Source organism: Alligator mississippiensis, chromosome 3 (genome assembly GCF_030867095.1).
Source record: "Alligator mississippiensis isolate rAllMis1 chromosome 3, rAllMis1, whole genome shotgun sequence".
In the NCBI taxonomy this organism is placed as follows: domain Eukaryota; kingdom Metazoa; phylum Chordata; order Crocodylia; family Alligatoridae; genus Alligator; species Alligator mississippiensis.
Window position 1 is genome coordinate 896,381 of NC_081826.1, and position 20,321 is coordinate 916,701.

Sequence of the window (20,321 nt, forward strand, 5' to 3'; positions counted from 1 at the left end):
CAGCAGCCGCAGGGGAACCCTGGTCAAGGGGCAACTGAACCCCCAGGCCACTGCCAGCTGCCCACCCTGCCAACACCCCCAAAGCGGCTCTGGCTGTGGCCCCGCACACCTGTCCCTGCAGAGACCCAGCGAGGAGCAGGATCAGGCCCCATGCTGCTGCCTACGAGGTCAGCCCTTGCAGCGCCCTGGCCCGACACCCCAGACAAGAGCCCCAGCTCAGGAGGCTGCAGAGGGAGCTGAGCCCAGGCAATGTGTGTGTGTAGATATGCACCATGCAGGTGCTTGTGCACAATGCAGGCATATGATGGCAAGCTTGTGAGTACACACATGCACACAATACCATGTATGTGCATGTACACACACACGGCGGCATGTATATATACATGCATGTACATGATGGAGAGTGTGTGTATGCATGATGGCAAGCATGTGTACACATACATGCACTAACACGTGCCTACACAGAACACAGGGGGTGCAGACACTTTGTCCAGGCCCTGCCCAAGAGGGACTCCCCTGCCACATGCCCACAGGGCGGGTGCCCAGGACAGACACTGGGTCCTGACCCTGCTTGTGCCGTGCAGGGGATTCAGCCGGGTGGGGAACTGCACCTTTGTGGGGCTCTGCCGTGACACAGGACAGGGCTGCAGAGGCTCCGAGCGGTGTCTTTAATGAGCATGGGCGCCTGCATGGAGCCAGAGGGCCCCTGGCCACCTCCCAGTCCCAGCCCTCTAGATATGGAGCCTGCACTTGCTCCTGGTCCGGAAGCCCTGTCTGCAGCCAGGGCAGGGCCTGTCACACCCGGGATCAGCGCCAGAGCTGGCCCCAGCCTGAGCCAGTCTCGCCTTAGGTAAGACTGTGCCACCCCAAGGGCCAGGGCAGCTGAACACTGAGCCTGGCGTCCTGCTCCCCACAGTGGCTCTGGCCCAACCCTGGGGCCACAGCTGCTGTGGGGGGGGACCCAGGGAATCAGCTCCTGCGTTTGGGGCAGGGCTGGATCCCTCACTGCCGCCCCCATGACCCTGATCCAGACACCTAGAGGGGCAAGGAGGGGGCAACGCTGGAACCCAAGAGGCCTGGCAGCACCGCCTGCGTCTCCCGGGGAGGGGGCCTGTCCCCCGAGTGTGCTCATGGGGGGTGCTGGGCCCGTCACGCCGTCTCCTGCGCCCGGCGGTAGTCGTACAAGCTGCCCCGCTCCACGAAGCTCCGGGCTGCAGCCGGGCTCTGCCCTTCCTGGGGGTCTCCGGGCTCAGCCGCTGGCCCAAAGCCGCCCCCGCCGGGGGTCTGCAGGCGGAAGACGTCCTGTGGGGAGAAGACGGGGGCAGTGAGGGCAAGAGGGGGCTGCTAGGGGGGCCTGGAGCCCTTTGCACTTTCCCCATTTTCATCCCCACCCCAAGCTGGGCCAGGCCAGGCCAGGCCAGGGAGACCCTCGGCACCACCTTGCCAGCGAGTACTGCTGGCCCCAGGCGCTGGGGGGAGCGGAGGAGGCAGGAGCCCCAGGACAGGGGAGGGGAGGGGAGGGGAGGGACGGGGGGCTCTTACCCCTGGGAACACGCGCACGGAGGTCTTCCCGCCCAGGTTGATGGTGCGCCCATCGCTGCGGATCAGCAGGTTCAGCCCCGGCGCACCTGGCTCCCCCCCTGCCCAGGAGACAAGGGGAGGGGGTTATGGGGGCAGGGGGGTTGGCCGGCTGGGGGCAGGGGCGGTGGGGGGGGGGAGGGGTCTCACCCTGCAGGCCGTAGGGGCGGAAGGCGCGGCGCTCGCTGAGCACCGACAGCATCAGCTCGTCGCGGAAGAGCAGCTCACGTAGGATCCCGTCCCCCCCCCGGTGCCGCCCCGCGCCCCCCGAGCCGCGGCACAGCTCGAACCGCCGCAGCACCACCGGGTACCTGGGATGGGGGAAGGGGGTGTCACCACGGAGACAGGCACCAGGTGACCCCGGTCCTGCCTGCCCCCCCCATCCCCACTGGGTGTTGTGGGGGGAAATGGAGTGTTGCTATAGTGACAGGCACCTGGCGACCCCTCCACTCACCCCCATCACTTGATACCCATGGGGGGACACAGCATTGCTATGGAGACGAACACTGGGCAACCCCCCCTACCCCACCCCCCCTCACCTGGTACCCACTGGGGAGGGTCACAGCATCACTATGGAGACAGGTGCTGGGCAACCTCTCCACCCACCCCATCACCTGGTACCCATGGGGGGGCAGGCAGAGAGACACACAATGTCACTATGGAGACAAGCACCAGGCAACCCCTCCGCCCCCCGCATTATGTGTACCCATGGGGGCACAGCATCGTTATGGAGACAGGTACCGTGCAACCGCATGCCTCTACCCACCCCGGGGGTCACCAGGTACCTGGGGCAGAGGAAGTGTCACTATGGAGACAGGAGCTGCCCCCCCCCCCCGAGCTGGGCCCCACAGAGGTGATGGGCTGGGGGGGCAGTGCCTACCCCAGGGCACCCCATGAGCGCCGCAGCCACCCAACGCGCCAGCAGGAGCCATCTCCTGCCGCTGCCCCCCCCGGGGCCTCCTGAACCCCCAGGAGAGCCCCAGGCGGGGCCCCGGCCCCCCACGCCTGCCCACCGCTGCTCCAGGATCTCGGGGTCGGTGATGCGGGTGTTGGTCATGTGGGTGTGCACCCCGCTACGCCCGTGCCAGCTGGGCCCCGCGCCCGCGCCGCCCGCCACCGTCTCGTAATAGCCCACGCGCTCGTTCCCGAACGTCACGTTGTTCATGCAGCCCTGCGGGGGCGGAGACGGGGCAGGCCAGGCCGTCACCCTGGCAGTGCCCACCGCGGCCGGCAGCCCCTGCCTGGGGTGCCCAGCCGTGGGGAGGCAGCGTCCTGCCCCCCAAGGGGAGAACTTGGCCCCCCATCCTGAGGGAAGCCCCCCACTCACTACCACCAATCCCACCAGGCTTCGACCCAGCCCAGCAAGCAGGTGTGGCCCCCGCTGCTCACCTGGGAGGCCGCGCAGGCCCCGAAGGCCTTGAAGATGACGTCCACCACCCGCTGCGAGGTCAGCACGTTGCCCCCGACCACGGCCGCCTCCAGCGATGGGTCCAGGATGGAGCCCTTGGGGATGACGACCTGCACGGGCGCCAGGCAGCCCTGCGGGGCCAAGGGGTCACGTCTGCCCACCTCCAACCCGGGCTGCACTCCAGGGCCTGGGAAAGGCCCTGGGGGCCTGACCCCCCCCCAAGGCCCCTGCAACGCGGCTCAGACCAGGCTGGGGGAAGCCACCCTGAGCACGGGGCAGCTGGAATCAAGGGGCATACTTCAGCCTCACACGTGGGACGAGCCCGGCTCAGGGGGGCGCCACTGGGTGCAATGAGTTTGGGGGCCTCAGCTGCGCTCCTGCCTGGCTCAAGGGCTCTGGCGGGTCCCGGGGAAAGAGGGGAGGAGGGTGCAGGGGCCACGGCAGCCTGGCAGGGGCAGGGACAGGGACGGGGGAGGGAGCACCTGGTTGAGCGGGATGTCCTGGCCCACCATGCAGCGCAGGCAGTAGATGAGCGCCGAGAGCGTGATGGCACGCGGCGCGTTGCAGTTCCCATGCACCTCGTGCCCGGAGCCCGTGAAATCGAATACGGCGCTGCCCTGTGACCACAGCTGGGTTCAGGGATCCCCCTTGGGCAGACCCTGCTCCCAGCAGCACCCCTTTCGCCTGGGGGCTCCCACCCCACTTCCTCAGCCCCTGACTCACCTCTTGGGGGTCCACCCGCACTTGGAGCCGGATCGGGGACCCGTCATCCATGTGATCCTCTGCCTTCACCACCACGGGGTGCCCGGGCTGCCCCCAACGTGCAGCAAAGTCCCGCAGCATGTCACGCACCACCACCTCCGCATTGGCCTGGGGGACAGGGCACAGGGACCCAGGTGTCCCAAAGGCTGGGGCAGGCAGGGCACTGTGCAGAGCCTGGAGGTCCCCCGGCCCCCCTACCTGGATGTGCGCCATGTAGGCCTGTACCACGGGCAGCCCATAGCGCGCGATGAGCTCACCCACCAGCTGGATTCCCTTCTGATTGGCCGCCACCTGTGCCCGCAGGTCCGACAGGTTGTCGTGCAGGTTGCGGGTCCCACTGCTGCCCGCGATACGGCCGGGAGCCAGCAGGGCCTCGGTCACGGCTGCCGGCAGGAGAGAGAGAGGGCGTGAGCAGCGCAGGGGGAGCCTGCAGTCCCGTGGCACTGCTTGTCATGGGGCAGATCCAGGGGGTGTAGTCACCTGCCCCACCCACAGCGCAAAACCAACAGCCTGGCAGCAGAAGCAGCGTTTCTATTCAGGCAGCAGGGAAGGAATCACGTCTGATTCCTGCTAAACTCTTCACTCCGCAGGTGTTCACGACTCTCTCCTTGCTGTTGTGCTAATGAACGTGGCCTTCTCCGCAATTCTGCTGTCCCTTAGTTATGCCTGATAATGTGGCTCCTACTGCATGGTCTTAATTCTAGCGAAAAGCATCAGCTCTGCCAAACACCAGCTCAAGCAGCTTTCAGCAACCTGCTACACCGTCAATGTGCTCAAGACAGCTTGAGTTTAGTTAGGAGCTGAAAAAGGCGTTGATTTAATTTCAGCGGCTCCAGGAGCCAAGAAACAATGCCCACTGATGCTTTTTGCCAACTTTGTTGAGGATTTTTTAGGTAAACACTGAACCTAGATTCATAGATGTAGGGTTGGAGGGGACCTGAGCAGATCATCAAGTCTTACCCCCTGCCCTGGGCAGGAATGAATACTGGGTTAATATGACACCAAGTTAAGCTCGTATGACCCCAGCAAGGTAGTTATCAAGCCTCCTTTTGAAGACCCCCAGGGCAGGAGCCAGCACCACTTCTCTTGGAAATCGGTTCCAGGTCCTAGCCGCCCTGACTGTGAAGTAGCATCTCCTGATGTCTAATCTGAATCTACCCTCTGCCAGCTTGTGACTTATTTCTGGTAGTGCTCAGGGGAACAGGGTCTCACCCAATCCTGGTAAGTTTATAGATGGCCACCAGGTCCCCCCTCAGCCTTCTCTTGTGGAGGCTGAACAGGTTCAGGTCCCGTAGCCTCTCCTCGTAGGGCCTGTCCTGCTGCCCCCGGATCATGCAGGTGGCCTCCTCTGGACCCTCTCCATGCTGGCCACATCCCTCCTGACGTGCGGTGCCCAGACCTGGATGCAGTACTCCAGCTGCGGCCTGACCAGTGTCGCATAGAGGGGGAGGATCACCCCCTTGGGCCTGCTTAAGATGCATCTGTGGATGCACGACAAGGTGCAGTTGGCCTTCCTGACCGTGTCCTCGTATTGGCGGAACCATGTTTATCTTGGTATCTATAATGACTCCAAGATCCTTTTCTGCCTCTGCACTGACGAGAAGGGAGTTCCCCAGCCTGTGGGTATGCTGCTGGTTCTTCCTCCCCAGGTGCAGCACCTTGCACTTGTCAGTATTGAATCCCATCCTGTTCTCATCCGCCCACCCCTGGAACCTGTTCGGGTCCAGCTGTATCCTGTCCCTCCCCTCTAGCATGCCCACCCTGCCCCAAATCTTGGTGTTGTCTGCGAATTTGAACAAGGTGCTTTTCACCCCCTCCTCCAAGTCCCTAATAAAGAGATTGAACAGTGCGGGCCTGAGGACCGAGCGCTAGGGGACCCCACTACCCACATCCCTCCAGGTCGAAAATGACCCGTCCACCACCTCTCTCTGGGTGCGGCCCCTCAGCCAATTTGCAACCCATCTGACCGTGTAGGCATCAATGCTGCCTTCACCTAGCTTTTTATGAGAATGGGGTGGGAGAAAGTGTTGAAGGCTTTCCTGAAGTCCAGAAAGACTACATCCACTGCGACACCCGTGTCCAGGGATTTTGTGACTTGGTCGTAGAAAGCAACCAGGTTGGTCTGACAGGACACAAAGCTATGGGGAGAAGTGGACGTGCCGGAGGGCAGGGAACAGCTGCAAGCAGACCTGGACAGGTTGGACAAGTGGGCAGAAAACAACAGGATGCAGTTCAACAAGGAGAAATGCAAAGTGCTGCACCTAGGGAGGAAAAATGTCCAGCACACCTACAGCCTAGGGAATGACCTGCTGGGTGGCACGGAAGTGGAAAGGGATCTTGGAGTCCTAGCAGACTCCAAGATGAACATGAGCCGGCAGTGTGACGAAGCCATCAGAAAAGCCAATGGCACTTTATCGTGCATCAGCAGATGCACGACGAATAGGTCCAAGGAGGTGATACTTCCCCTCTATCGGGCGCTGGTCAGACCGCAGTTGGAGTACTGCGTGCAATTCTGGGCGCCACACTTCAAGAAGGATGCGGATAACCTGGAGAGGGTCCAGAGAAGGGCCACTCGTATGGTCAAGGGCCTGCAGACCAAGCCCTACGAGGAGAGACTGGAGAAACTGGACCTCTTCAGCCTCCGCAAGAGAAGGTTAAGAGGCAACCTTGTGGCTGCCTATAAGTTCATCACGGGGGCACAGAAGGGAATTGGTGAGGATTTATTCACCAAGGCGCCCCCGGGGGTTACAAGAAACAATGGCCACAAGCTAGCAGAGAGCAGATTTAGACTGGACATTAGGAAGAACTTCTTCACAGTTCGAGTGGCCAAGGTCTGGAACGGGCTCCCAAGGGAGGTGGTGCTCTCCCCTACCCTGGGGGTCTTCAAGAGGAGGTTAGATAGGCATCTAGCTGGGGTAATCTAGACCCAGCACTCTTTCCTGCCTATGCAGGGGGTCGGATTCGATGATCTATTGAGGTCCCTTCCCACCCTAACATCTATGAATCTATGACCTGCCCCTAATGAACCCCTGCTGGTTGCCCTTGAGCATCACCCCTGCTGCTGGCCCATCACAGATGTGCTCCTTGATGATCTTCTCAAAGAGCTTCCCCAGGACTGAAGTAAGACTAATGAGACTATAGTTGCCTGGGTCTTCCCTCCTCCCTTTTTTGAAGACGGGGACCACATTGGCCCTCTTCCAGTCATCTGACACCTGGCCAGAGCACCATGAGTGCTCGTAAAGCCGTGCCAGGGGCCCCACGATAACCCCTGCCAATTCCCTTAACACCCTGGGGTGGAAAGCGTCTGGACCTGCTAATTTGAACACGTCCAGCCCCTCCGGAAGTTCCCTAACTCAGTCCTTCCTGACCCTGGGCCTGGCAGAGTTTCTCCTGAGTCTGTCCTAAATCTCGGTGGGGAAGTCCTGGTCCCTGCTCAGAAAAATGGAGATAATGAATTTGTTAAAAAGGTCTGCTTTTTCATCTGGTGCAACCACCAGATTGCCAAGCATGTCCTGCAGGGGCCCCACGTTGCCTGGTGCCTTCTTCATCCTCCCTATGAATTTAAAAAAGGACTTTTTGTTGTTTTGATCCTTGATGCTAGCCTTACTTCCGTCTCTGCCATAGCTTTCCTAACAGCCCCGCTACAGACTCTTGCTATGGAGGTACACTCCTCTTTGGCTATAGCCCCCTCCTTCCACTGGGTGAACGCCTCCTTTTTGGCTTTCAGACGTTCCTGAATGCCTTTGGTGAGACAAGGGGACTTTTGAGCACTCTAGCCCCCTTTGACTCGCGTTGGGACTGTCACCTCTTGGGCTCGGAGGACTGTCTCCTTAAGGAACAACCACTCGTCTTGGACACCTAGTTCCCCTACTCTCCAGGACAGCAACGCTTCTCCTACCAATCTCCTCAACTCATTGAAGTAGGCCCTCCTGAAGCCAAGGGCTGCTGCCTTGCTGCAGGCCCTTGACACCCTGCTCTGGATGGTGAATCCCAGCAGGCGATGACTGCTGTCGCCCAGGTAGTCAAGGACCCGCAGTCCCCTCACCAGGTCGTCGCCTGTGGCCAGGACCACAGTCTTGTGGAAATGAAACCTAGCAAATGAACATGTTTTCTGATAAAGCAAGACTGGGTGTTTGGTTCAGTCCTGAGCTGAACAATGTAGCCCCAGAGCCCGGGAATCTTAGCACAGCTTCTAGGCTCTTTTCACCTAGGGAAAAACACATGCTGCTCTAGGCAAGGAGGCGAGCAGTCGCGCACGGACCCAGCAGGCTGGCAGTTTAACACTAACACCAGGAAGGTCTTTTCCCCACAATGTAGCATTAAAGGGGGGGGTCTCATGGCCCCCAGAGGCGGTGGGAGCTGAGAGCTCAGCCAGATTCACAAAGGCTGGGACACATGCTGGGGGGAAAGGGGTGTCGGTGGTGCTGGAGCAGGAAGCGAGGGGCACGGCCTCTGCATTGGACCTGCCTGGACCTCAGTGCTGGAGGCTGCAGTGGGAAGAGGAACAGGGGAAAACCCTGCTCAGCCCTGGTCGCTCTCCCTTCATGACTCTGCTGCTGCGACACAAGGCTGGGCACAACAGACCTGGGGTCAGACTCAGTCCATGGCAGCTCTGATGCTCTCACGCAGGCACCATGCCATCTGCGCTCTTTTTACAGACCCCTAAATCTGTCCCCATCCCGGCACGGACATACCCTCCTCCTGGAAGATGCCGCCTTGCACCAACTTGAAGGAGATAAAGACAGCGCCCTCCTCCTGCAGTGCTGTGGAGTGGGGGGGCATGGAGCCAGGTGTGATGCCCCCAATGTCTGCGTGGTGCCCGCGGCTCGCCACGAAGAACACGGGCTTCGGCTGCCCGGGCCAGAACACCTGGGGGGGGGAGGGATGAGATTGGGTGGGGGGTGGCCGGGCAGGGCAGACCCCGTCGCCCCACCTCTGTCTGGGAGATGCCATGTGCTCCCAAGCACCCCTCACCGCAGGGGGCTCCCATGACCACCCCGGACCCCCAGCCCTGCTGTGCCGGGCACCTGCAACTCACAGGCGTGATGACGGTGAGGTCGGGCAGGTGGCTGCCGCCAGCGCACGGGTGGTTGCTCAGGATGACGTCGCCTTCCCGCAGGTCAGAGCCCAGGTTACGGATCTGGAACAGCACCGAGCCTGGTGCTCAGGACGCTGCAGGGGCTCCAGGACAGGCGAGTGCCGGGGATGGGGGGCCCAGCCCAGAGGGAACAGGAGGAATAGGCAGGGGAGTCGCTCCTACCTGGAACTGGACGGTCTCCTGCATGGCCCCCAGGTGCACGGGGATGTGGGGGGCGTTGGACACCAGCCCCCCATCAGGCCCGAACAGGGCGCAGGAGAAGTCCAGGCGCTCCTTGATGTTGGTGGAGATGGCCGTGCGCTGCAGGATCCGGCCCATCTGCTCTGCACGGGGGTCGAGGGGACTGTGTCATCATGGAAACCTCTGCCCTACGGCCCCCAAAACTGCTCCCATCTTAGCTGCCAGTCCCTCCCCCAGCCCAGAGGCCCAGAACCAGGGTGAAGGCGTACAACAAGCAGCTGCTTCTGCTCCTCCCAGAAGCACCTGCCTGCTCTTCGGCCCCTTGGGACAGGAGGTGACGGAGTCTGGGCTGCAGTGGCTGGAGGGGCAGGAGGGTTCTGTTGGGGCTGGGGGTGCTCAGATCCAGGGGGGACTGGGGGACTGGGGGCTCCAGCAGGGCAAGGATCCTTGGGGTACAGTGCCTTACACAGCCTCCCGTGCCCAGTGCCTCCAGTGCTGCCCCAGGGCCCAGAGGGCTGCGGGGCGGGGGGCCAGGGCAGCACTCACCTGCGATGCTCATGAAGCGGTGGGAGAAGATGGAGAGCTGGACAGCGTTGAGCTCAGGCCCGACGGGGCGCAGCGTCCCGGAGCCCACAGCAATGCAGATGTCCCCGACACGCGTGAGGGTGGCCGTGCAGTCCGGCTCGATCAGGATGGTGCTGAGGGACGAGGCCCAGTGACTGCAGGCTCCAGCTCCATGCCCCAAACCCGGGCGCAGAGAGTGGGGAGGCAGGGACAGCGAGGGAACCCAGAAGCCTGTGCCCAGCCCTCCTCCCCCACCAAGCCACGGAAACCCCAGCTCCCTGCTCCACCCGCCAGGCCAGGTTCCCCTCGCAGCGATGGGAAGGGACCCCGGGGTCCTGAGCCTGCACCTGTTCTTGTCGATGAGGATGCTGGGGCCAGGGATGGTGTGGTCCCAGGACAGCTCCTCCAGCAGGTACACGGGGGTGTCCAGGTAGCCGTCTTCGAAGTAGCAGCGCGTCACCTGCCCAGCAGAGGAGGGGCTGTGCTGAGCACCCTTGCCCCCCATCCCATGCACACCCGCCGGGACACAACATAAGGACATCAGAGCTGCCACGGCCTGGGGCAGACCACAGGTCCATCCTGCCTGGTCCTGTGTCCCATGGGGCAGAGAGCGGAGCTGGAGGGAGTGTCTGGGGCTGAGCAGGATTTTCCCCCGTTCCTCTCTCCCTGCAGCCTCCTGCACTGAGGTCCAGGCAGGGCTGATGCAGAGGCCATGCCCCTCGCTCCCTGCCCCAGAGCCACCGATGCCCCTTTCCTCCAAGAATTTCATAGAAATCCTAAAAGAGTGGGGCTGTGGGGTCACTTCCAATCCAAGGCAGGACCAACCTTGTCCAGCCCACCGTGTGTGTGACCTTGGAGCCACATGACACAGTCGCCCCTGACACAGCCCCAGGCATCGCCCCTGCTCCCAGGATACAGGGGGGCCGCGGCTGCCAATGCCCTGTTGCTGCGTTCATGGGCGCTGCAGAGAGCCCAAGCCCAGGCCGTGCCCCCGCTGCAGAGGAAGGCAAAACCCCCCAGTCCAGGCCAGTCTGAGCAGAGGGGAAATCCCTTCCTGCCCCAGTGCAGTGTTGAGCCTATGCATGGGGGCAAGACCCTCCAACCAGGACCCTGTAGGGTTGGTACCAGCAGAAGCATTGGCACAGCCCAGCCCCAGCCCCAGCCCCAGCCAGCACTGCTGGGGGAGGCTTCAAACCCCATGACATGGAGCAGAAATGTCCAATCCTTTTTGAGACCTGGCCAGATGGAGCCAGTCTAGCACCGGCCTCGCCAGAGCTCTGAGTGGGGAACGTGGGAGCCCAGCGTGTGAGACCCGAGTGCTGGCCCTGCCTTACCTCAGAAAAGCCCCCATGCTGGCACAGTCCAAAGCCTCCTGGCCCACTACACACCAATGCCCATGAGCGGGGGGGGGGGGGCGCTGGGCAGGTATTGCTCAGCCCCATGGCCCATGCACCAGCCCCAGGTTGGGGGAACATCCCCCCTCTCTGCACACCCCCACAACCCCACGGGGACCTGCCCCCGGAGCAGAGCCCAGGGGAGCAGAGCAGCCCTCACCGTCTCCACACGGGCTGGCCTGCCGCTGGCAGGGATGGGTGGTTCCTGGCCGATGCCAGTGCTGCCGGTGCCTCGCACCCGGATGTCATCCACGATCACAGGGCGCTCGGGGATGGTGAAGCCAAACTCCTGCATGTACCTGCAGGGCCCCCGCAGCCATGATCCCTGGCAGCCTCCTGGCAACAGGGACCGTGGCCTGGCAGAGACCCCCCCCAAAGGCAGGCAGTGCTACCCACATGCCCTGCCCAGGGGCCAGAAGGGCTTGGGAAGGGGGTCACCCACCTGTGTGCAAAGGCGGCATGGAAGTCCCCAGCTTGGCAGGAGTCAGGCGTGGGCAGGTGCCCGCGGGCCGAGCACATGAGGGCACAGTCCGTGCCCTCATAGCGCAGGTGCAGGAAGGCCTCCGTGCGGATCTGGGACCTGTGGAAAGGGGTGGCTGAGCACACAGGGAAACCTCAGAGCAGCACCCGCGGGGCCCAGACCCGCCATAGCCCTGAGCTCGCCAATCCCCACCTGCTCCAACCCTGCCAGGCCAGGGGGGCCGTGCCACGAGGGAGCCCTGGCTGGCACGAGGCCACGCTGGAGCTCCGTGGAGGGCTGTAGTACCTGTGGAAGCCCTGCGCCTCCAGGGCCTGCACGCACTGGTGCTCCAGGGCAGTGATGCGCTGGTCCAGCCGGGCGAAGGCGTCGGGGCCGTAGCGCAGGGCGCAGGGCTCCTGGGCTTCATGCACCACGTCGGCCAGCGCCAGCCCGTAGGCCGAGAGCAGCCCGCTGTGCCTGCATCCGCCAGGGAGTTAGAGTCTCAGGGGCTGCCTGGGACCTCCTCGCCCCGGCCCCAAAAGCCACTGCTCGCTCCCACCCCATCCCTGACCCCCTCTGGGCGAGAACCCATCCCACTGCAGGCTCCTGCCCCGCTCCCCAAACCAGAGCCGCACCAGGGTGGAGGCGAGGGTAGGAAGGGGGCACCCAGCACCTACTTGTGGACGAAGACCTTCTTCATGCCCAGCGCCCGGGCGATGGCACAGGCGTGCTGCCCCCCCGCGCCACCGAAGCAGGCCAGCACGTGGCGCGACATGTCGTGGCCTCGTGCCTGCCAGAGTCAGAGGGAGCCATCAGCCCGGGGCCCAGGCCCTTTCCTACACGCGGGGCAGGATCCTGGGAGCCTCCACGAGGCAGGGCTGGCACCACGTGCCCACTTGAGACTGCCCAGAGGGGCTCGATGGAGCAGAAAAGGCCTGGGGGATGCTAAGCACAGCCCAGGGCTGTAACCATTAAGTCAGCTCACAAACGCTCTTGTGAGGCACTGCTAGAGCTGTTGGCTCGTGACAGGTGAACAAGGCCTTTGCTTTGACAAACTGCAGCGACTTTGTCAAGGGCAGCCAGGAGATGTCCAGGCAGGGCTGGGGGGTGTCTGTGCAGGGTGAACGGAGCCAGTGGGGAGCCCCAGAGCAGCACGAGTCACGGTGAAAATAATGAAGATGCAAAGAAAAGGCACAAAACAGTTGGGGACCAAAGGGGCATTGGACTGGGCTGCGGGACGACCAGACACCCTCGAGCATCCCAGCAAGACCCTGGACAGTGGCTGCTATGTCCTGCTCTGCTAGGTCTGCGCTGCATCGGGGTGACAGTCTCACGCAGTTATGTTGTGGTGTCTAGTGGGGTTTGGACAGGGCTGATCCTGCCTCTGGCAGGGGGTGGACTGGATGCGACCCCACAGCTCCCTGCCAGCCCTTCTCTGCAACTCCATAATCACCAACACAAAGAGCAAGACTGGCTCTAGCGCACGTCCAGGCATGGAAGCATGCGCCAGCTGCTGAACAAACCTCCATGAGCGGAGCAGAAATCTCTCAGCAGCCCACTGCTTCCCCAGTTCTGTAGTCTAAGTGATGCTACAGCCAGGACAGCCCAGGATTTCTTAGGGCTAGCTCTTTTATTGCACTGGCTACATCACTGGGATAGACCTAGAGGAACTTTCCAATGTAAGATGTTCCTCCTCAGGAGAAACCGGTCGTACCTTGGAAGCTTTTCTACCTTTACCCAAACTGCTTGGTTGGTCAAATAAAAGAGAGCCCCAAGAAACCCCGGCCTCGCTTAAAATAACCGGGCCAAGCAGGGGCTGTGTCAGAGTGTCTGACCCCTGGGGACAGACAGGGGTGAGGAGGACGATGGCTGTGGCGCTGCCCCACCTGGGTCAGGGAGCGGATGGGCCGGCACATGGCCTCGTTGGCCACGCGGATGAAGCCCATGGCCACCTCCTCCACGGAGAGCGGGGCCGCCCCCCCGCGGAAGGCGCGGACGCGGGCAGCCAGTTCCTGGAAGGCCTGCAGGGCTGCCTCCCGCGATAGCGGCTGGTCCTCCCCGGGTCCAAAGATGTGCGGGAAGTAGTCGGGCAGCAGGCGACCCAGGCACAGGTTGGCATCCGTCACCGTCAGGGGCCCCCCTGCCAGGAGGACACGGTGGGGGGGTTGGTCACTCGCACTTCCCACTGCCCACCCGCCCCAAGCCACTGGGAGCTGCAGCCTCACCCTTCCTGTAGCAGGCAGGGCCGGGATGAGCCCCCGCAGACTCGGGACCAACTACGAACAGCCCAGACCTGGGGAGGAGGAAAGAGGGGACGTCAGGGCAGCACCCAAGCCCTGCGCCTGGTTGAGCTGGAGGGGTAGCAGGGTCCAGCTCCCAGGGGTCGTGTGGAGCTGGGAAGGGGTCGTCTAGCCTGAACCCCTCCCTATAAGAAAGGGAGAAAGGAGGACCCAGGAAACTATAGACCCATAAGCCTCACATCGGTCTTGGGGAAAATCCTTGAAATAATTATCAAGGATCACATCTGTGAGGGGCCAGCAGGGGAGATCATGCTCAGGGCAATCAGCATGGGTTCATCAAGGCAGGTCCTGCCAGACCAACCCGATGGCCTTTTATGACTAAGTAACTAAATCCCTGGATGATGATGTCGCAGTGGACGTAGTCTTTCTGGACTTTAAGAAAGCCTTTGACACTGTCTCTCACCCCATTCTCATTAATAAACTGAGTGACCGCGGCATTGATGCCTGCACAGTTGGATGGGTCAAAAATTGGCTGATGGGGCGCACCCAGAGAGTAGTGGTGGATGGGTCGCACTCAACCTGGCGAGATGTGAGCAGTGGGGTACCCCAGGGCTCGGTCCTCGGGCCCGCACTGTTTAACATCTTTATCAGCGACTTGGATGAGGGGGTGGAAAACACGCTGTCCAAGTTTGCTGATGACACCAAGATATGGGGAGAGGTAGGCACGCTCGAAGGGAGAGAGAGGCTGCAATTAGATTTAGACAGACTACAGGGGTGGGCAGATGGTAATAGGATGGGCTTCAGTGTGGATAAATGCAGGGTGCTGCACCTGGGGAGAAGGAATCCACAGCATACATACAAGCTGGGGAGCTCCCCCCTTGTGAGCACAGAAGTGGAAAGGGATCTTGGAGTCATTATTGACTCCAAGATGGATGTGAGCCGCCAATGCCAGACTGCAGCCAGCAAGGCCAGCCACACCTTGTCATGCATCCAAAGATGCATCTCAAGCCAGTCCAGAGAGGCGATACCCACCCTCTATGCGACATTGGCCCAGCCTCAATTGAAGTACTGCGTCCAGTTCTGGGCACCGCACTTTAAGAAGGACATGGCCTGCCTCGAGAGGGTTCAGAGGAGGCCACCCGCTTGGTTGGAGGGCAGCAGGGCAGGCCCTGTGAGGACAGGTTGAGGGACCTGAATCTGTTCAGCCTCAGCAAGCGGAGGTTGACGGGGGACCTGGTGGCTGCCTACAAACTCGTTAGGGGAGATCAGCAGCAAATAGGAAGGGCCCTATTCCCCCCAGCAGCACCTGGGGTGACGAGGAACAATGGCCAGAAGCTGCTGGAGAACAGGTTCAGGTTAGAGATTAAGATTAGGAGGCACTATTTCACTGTCAGGGTGGCTAGGATCTGGAACCAACTTCCCAGGGAAGTGGTCCTCGCTCCGACCTTGGGTAAATTCAAAAAGAAGTTGGATGAACACCTGTCTGGGGTCGTGTGATCCCAGCGTGTGCTCCAGCCAGTGAGGGGGGCGGGGAATCAGACTAGATGATCTGTTTAGGTCCCTTCTGACCCCTAACTACTATGAAACTATGCGTAGCACCTAGCACTGCCTCAGGGTATGGGACCCAGGGGACAACACCCCCTGTCACCCCAAGTCCCTCAGCCCAGCACGGCCAGGGCAGGGTCAGTGCTGGCTGCGAGGGGACAGTGCCCCCAGGGTGCTCCCTGCACTGCCTCGGGGCACCAGAGACCCTCTCTTGCCCCACTGAGAGATCGGGTCTCCTGCCCTGGCAGGGCAACCCCGCTTAACTCCTGGCATCAGCAGGGCTCTGACAGGTTACAGCCCAGCATGGGCCACAGCCTGGGGCTGTGGGAAGTGGCGAGGCTCCACACTGGGAAGCAAAGGCCCCTGGGAAAGTCCAGGGTCACAGCACAGGGAGTGAAGGGTCAGGATCAGGGCTGCCATAGTCCCAGACAGCTTGCAGGATCAAGTTGTGGGGGGCATGGAGTCAGGGAGGGCACATACTGGCAGCCAGGAGCAGTGGTGAGCCAGCTCGGCAGCAGCAGGGCAGCAGCTGGAATGGTGCCGAGTTGGCTCTGGGCCCCTTGTGGCAGCAGGATCTAGCCAGGAGACCGCCGGGGCAGCCAGTGACCCCACCTGAAGAAGAGCATGGAGCCCCCGCCAGCCGCCACAGTGTTGATATCCAGCTGCGGAGCCTGGATGCTGATCCCGGCCGTGGTGGCCTCAAAGACGTGCTCGTACTCCCCAGCATAGCGGCTCACGTCCGTCGAGGTGCCTGGAGGGGGGCATGGGTCAGATGTTTGCCCCTGCCCCCTGGCACCGATATCTCAGCCCTGACCACCATCTCCCACTCCAAGCCAGTGCCAGGGCCAGGGCCAGGGGATGGGGAAACTGGACCCCCAGGAGCCTGGCCAAGACACCTCCCTGACCCCCAACCCAGCAGTCACCCCCAGTCGTGGCAATTCACACCTCCCATGTCGAAGCCAATCACGGGCTGCCTGTCCTCGTGGCTATAGGTGGTCATGGCGTAGCCCACAACGCCGCCAGCCGGGCCAGACAGGATGGCACGGGAGCCGCTGAACTGGTCCATGGGAGTCAGGCCCCCGTCGGAGCGCATGAAGAGAACTGGGACGTCCTGTTGGGGCAGCCAGGGAGCAGCTGGGGTCGGGGAGCTGCGGGGGTGCCCCAGCACGGGGGGGCAGGAGTCTATAGCAGGTGCCGGGTCATGTGGAACAGGGCCAAGGAGCACAGAATGGGGCAGACTGGTCCAGCCACATAGGAAGGCAAGGGCGAGGAGCGCTGTGCAGCTCTGAGGTGCTGTGGTGAGCTGTACTCACCTGGAGCTGCCGGACAAAGCCGGCGCGGAAGCTGTGGAGGTAGCGCTGGATGCAGGGAGTGAGGTAGGCGTCGGCACAGGCTGTGTATCCGCGAGGCACCACTCGCACCATGGGCATTACCTCCGAGGATAGTGACACGTGCTGGAAGCCCAGCTCCTGGGCCAGCACACCCACCTGCTGCTCGTGGGCTGGGCACCTGCCAGAGGCAGCAGGGAGGTGGGCAAGGCAGCCCCAGCACCCATCCTGCTGCCATGGAGAGGCATGCAGGTCGGGGCACAGGCACGGCCCTAGCTCCCTGTGCTCCTTCCCAAACTGTCGCTGCCCACCCCAAGTGCCCACGCCGCAGGGACTCACGCATAGGAGTGTAGCAGCACCACAGCCAGGCTCTGGATGCCCCGAGCCAGCAGCCCCTGTAGCTCCGTCCGCAATTTGGCCAGGTCCAGGGGCTGCTGCACCACCAGGACATCCCCCGTGGAGCCTGGAGTGGGCAGGAGCCAGGTCAGAGGGGCCCATTCGTACACCAAAGACTGCCTTCCCCAACACCCTTGCCTTGGCCCAGCCTGCCTGCTCCCACCCAAACCAACCCTGGGGACCCACCTTGGAGGCGCTGACTCGTGTCAGCCCCGGGGAGCCGGCAGTCGGCACGGTGCGGGATCAAGCGCTCATCCACCTCGATCACCTCTTCGTACAGCACCTCGGGCACCGTCACCGCCTGGGCACGACATGGGGGCAGGACAGGACACGGTCACTGCCCACCCCAGCACAGCTCACTGACCAGCCATGCACAGAGGGCTGCCCCCCAACACTGCCCTGCTGGCCCCTCCACTAGGGCCTGCCCCCCTCCCAGCTGCCAGGGCCCAAGCCCAGGCTGGGGTCCCCTGCTCTCACCCAGTGCCAGGACCAGCCTGGGGTGCTCACTCCCCCCAGACATACAATCCCCACCATCTTGTGAGCTCTCCTGTTTCAGGGTAATTTGGGGGTGGCTCCCCCCACATTCCCCAGCTTCTGGACTGAGACTGTCAGCTCAGCCGCTGACAGGCCAGAGTCACTGCACCAGCATGAGCCCTGGGAACGGCTGTGGGACTTGCCAAGGCCGTGCAGGACGTCTGAGGCACAGCCTGACACCGACCCGCCGGGCTCAGCTCTCAGGCTGCAGGCTCTGAGGCCACCACCACACTGGGCTCTCTCAGGGTGACCCCTGCCCCCCAAACCCTCTGCAGTGTCTTGCTTTGGGCTACTGCCCCCCACAGCACAAGCCCAGATCACGAGAGCACCAGGTCCAGCTACGTCCCAGGGACCAAGGGAATGACCAACCCCACTCGCCGGCCCCATCAGACTCCAGGGAGTCCAGCAGCGCAGCATCTGCAGAGGGTCTGGAGACAAAGGGCTTGGGGGGAGACTCCAGCTCCTTCCCAGGGCACTAGGGGAGGGGGAAGAGGCTCAGGCAGGGCATCCAGAAGCCCCAGGGAGCGAGAGGGAGGTGGAAACCCTCAGGGCAGAGCCTGGCCAGGACAAAGCAGCTGCAGCCACGTGGCCGTGTCACCGGCCAAGTGCAAATAAAGGGAGGCAGGCACAGGGGCCCCGGGATTAGCAGTGGAATCCGGTGCCAGCTCCTTCCCGGCACCAACCCCTCCGAGGCCGGTTCCCAAGGGCGTTTGCTCCGGCTGAGCGCGCAGGGGCCAGCCTGCGGCTCCTGCTCCCCACGGGGCGAGGCCAGTGCCCTAGGGATTCACGTGCCGGGTCCACGAGGGCGCCCAGACGGCTGCGACACCTCGCACTTGAGCTATGAGCCGTGGCACAAAGGCAGGGCCATGCCTGCCCCCCCCTGCTCCTACCCCACCTGCCTGCCCAGGAATGGGGCTCGGGGAGGGGGGACAGGGCCTCCACGGGGGATTCAAACCGACGCTGCGCCATGCGCCGATTCCAGAGGCACCTGCAGTCCCGCGCGAGGCCACGGAAGCTGCAACAGACCCACAGGGAGCCCGGGGGCAGGGGGAGCAGTCACAAGAACACCAGAGCTGCCCCAGCCTGGGGCAGACCCAGTCCATCCTGCCTGTCTCCTGTGTCCCACGGGGCAGGGAGCGGAGCTGGACGGAGAGCGACCGGAGCTGAGCAGGGTTTTCCCCCGTTCCTCTCCCTGCAGCCCCCAGCACTGAGCTCCAGGCAGGGCGATGCAGAGACCGTGCCCCTCGCTCCCTGCCCCAGAGCCACCCATCGATGCCCCTTTCCTCCACGCACGTGTCCGAGCCCTGGTGAGCGTGGCTGAAGTCTTGGCTCCCACCACCCCTGGGGCCACGAGCCCCCCATTTAATGCTGCGCTGGGAGGGGAAAGACCTCCCTGAGCTGGTGTTAAACCTCCGCCTGCTCAGCCCACGCGTGACCCTCACTCCTGTCGGGGACGGAGACGGTCCCTGGGATTTGTTACTGACTTCCCTCTTCCCCGCTGAGCGCGTCGTAAATCCTGCTCCTGCCCCCCCTGGCGTCTCTTCTCCAGACTGCCAGACCTGGCCTCGTGACTCTCCTCCTAGGGAAGCTCGTCCGAGCCCCTCAGCATCCTTCCCCAGGTCTCCTACCTCCGTATGCAGGTGCGGGCCGCGGCATGGTGCCGCCGGTGCGGCTGGGACTCACCAGGTCGAAGATGCAGGGCCGGGCCTGGTTGCCGATGTGCAGCAGGTCACGGAAGCCCCTGGTGATGAGCAGGGCGATGCGCTCGCCCTTGCGCTCCAGCAGCGCGTTGGTGGCCACGGTCGTGCCCATGCGGATCCACTCGATGCGCGACGTGTCCAGGGGCTGGTCTCGTGGGAAGGGCACGCCGCACTCCTGCGTGGGGGGAGGAGGGGAGCAAATCACGGCCACGCCAGTCCCCGCAGCCCCCCGCTTTCACAGCGCCTGGTGCCCGCGGGCAAACTCGCTCCTGCCCCCGCGGGAGCCATCAGCGCCAGCACCTCGGCCCTGATGCTGCAGATGGGGAAACTGAGGCACGGACAGGAGGGAGCAGGTCGCGCCCCAAGGAGCTGCACCAACACCTTCCCGGGGGCCGGACCCCTGGGGCCGCAGCAGCGCAAGGAGATGGGACACCTGGACGAGGATGCGGAGCGGCCGCAGGAGCAGGGACGGGGGGTCGCGGGGAGGCACGAGCTGAGCCTGTTGTCTCTGGGGCTCACGCCCGTCCCGACAGCGAGCGTGGCAGAGAGCACCACGCCCCCCCCACGGCGCAGGGGCTGCAGCAACTCGCCCCGTCAGGGGAGCAGCTGCGCGGGGGCCGCCCCGCCCTGCCCTGCCCTGCCCTGCCCCGGGCTGGACGAGACCCCCGGGGACCCTGCCCCCCCGCCCCGCCCCGCCCCGCCAAAGCCCGTCGCACACGGGGGGGGGGGGCAACACTCCGCAGCCTCCGAGCGCCCGGCTTGCACGCACGGGGGGGGGGGGACCGTTGTGGCACGGCTGCCCCCGGGTCCTGTCTGCTGCTCCCGCCCGCCGCTCCGCGCCGCGCCGCGCCGCCCACCTCCTGCAGCAGGCGGCGGATGCCCTCGGTGGGCGCGTCGCGGTAGCGGCCCGGGTCCTGCGAGAGCAGCTTGAGGGCGCGGACGCGGCCGGCGGGGCCCCGGGCCAGCACGTCGGTGAAGGTGCCGCCGCGGTCGATGGCGAACTGGAACCCGGCGGCGCGCGGCGCGGACATGGCGAGCACCGCCCGCACCGTCCCGGTCCCCACAGCGCCCGGCCCCGCGCCTCGCGCCGGGGGCGGGGCCTGCGCGGGGGGCGGGGCCTGCGAAGGGGGCGCG

At 63.5% G+C, this 20,321-nt stretch overlaps 1 protein-coding gene across 1 annotated transcript; it reads right to left on the reverse strand.

Moving 5' to 3' along the window:
- Window positions 1–654: 654 nt before the first annotated feature.
- Window positions 655–20,292, reverse strand: OPLAH (5-oxoprolinase, ATP-hydrolysing). Its single transcript, XM_059723611.1, has 26 exons — window positions 20,045–20,292; window positions 19,171–19,362; window positions 17,140–17,254; window positions 16,897–17,020; window positions 16,543–16,738; window positions 16,175–16,340; window positions 15,842–15,980; window positions 13,670–13,737; window positions 13,331–13,584; window positions 12,122–12,234; window positions 11,751–11,921; window positions 11,427–11,564; window positions 11,145–11,283; window positions 9,938–10,050; window positions 9,573–9,724; window positions 9,009–9,169; window positions 8,787–8,888; window positions 8,443–8,617; window positions 3,947–4,131; window positions 3,710–3,856; window positions 3,469–3,603; window positions 2,968–3,117; window positions 2,592–2,749; window positions 1,729–1,889; window positions 1,543–1,640; window positions 655–1,302 (listed from the first exon to the last, which is right to left on the reverse strand). The coding sequence occupies exons 1-26, from the start codon at window positions 20,216–20,218 to the stop codon at window positions 1,150–1,152; spliced, it is 3,879 nt and encodes a 1,292-aa protein (XP_059579594.1). The 5' UTR covers window positions 20,219–20,292; the 3' UTR covers window positions 655–1,149.
- Between the last annotated feature and the right edge of the window lie 29 nt (window positions 20,293–20,321).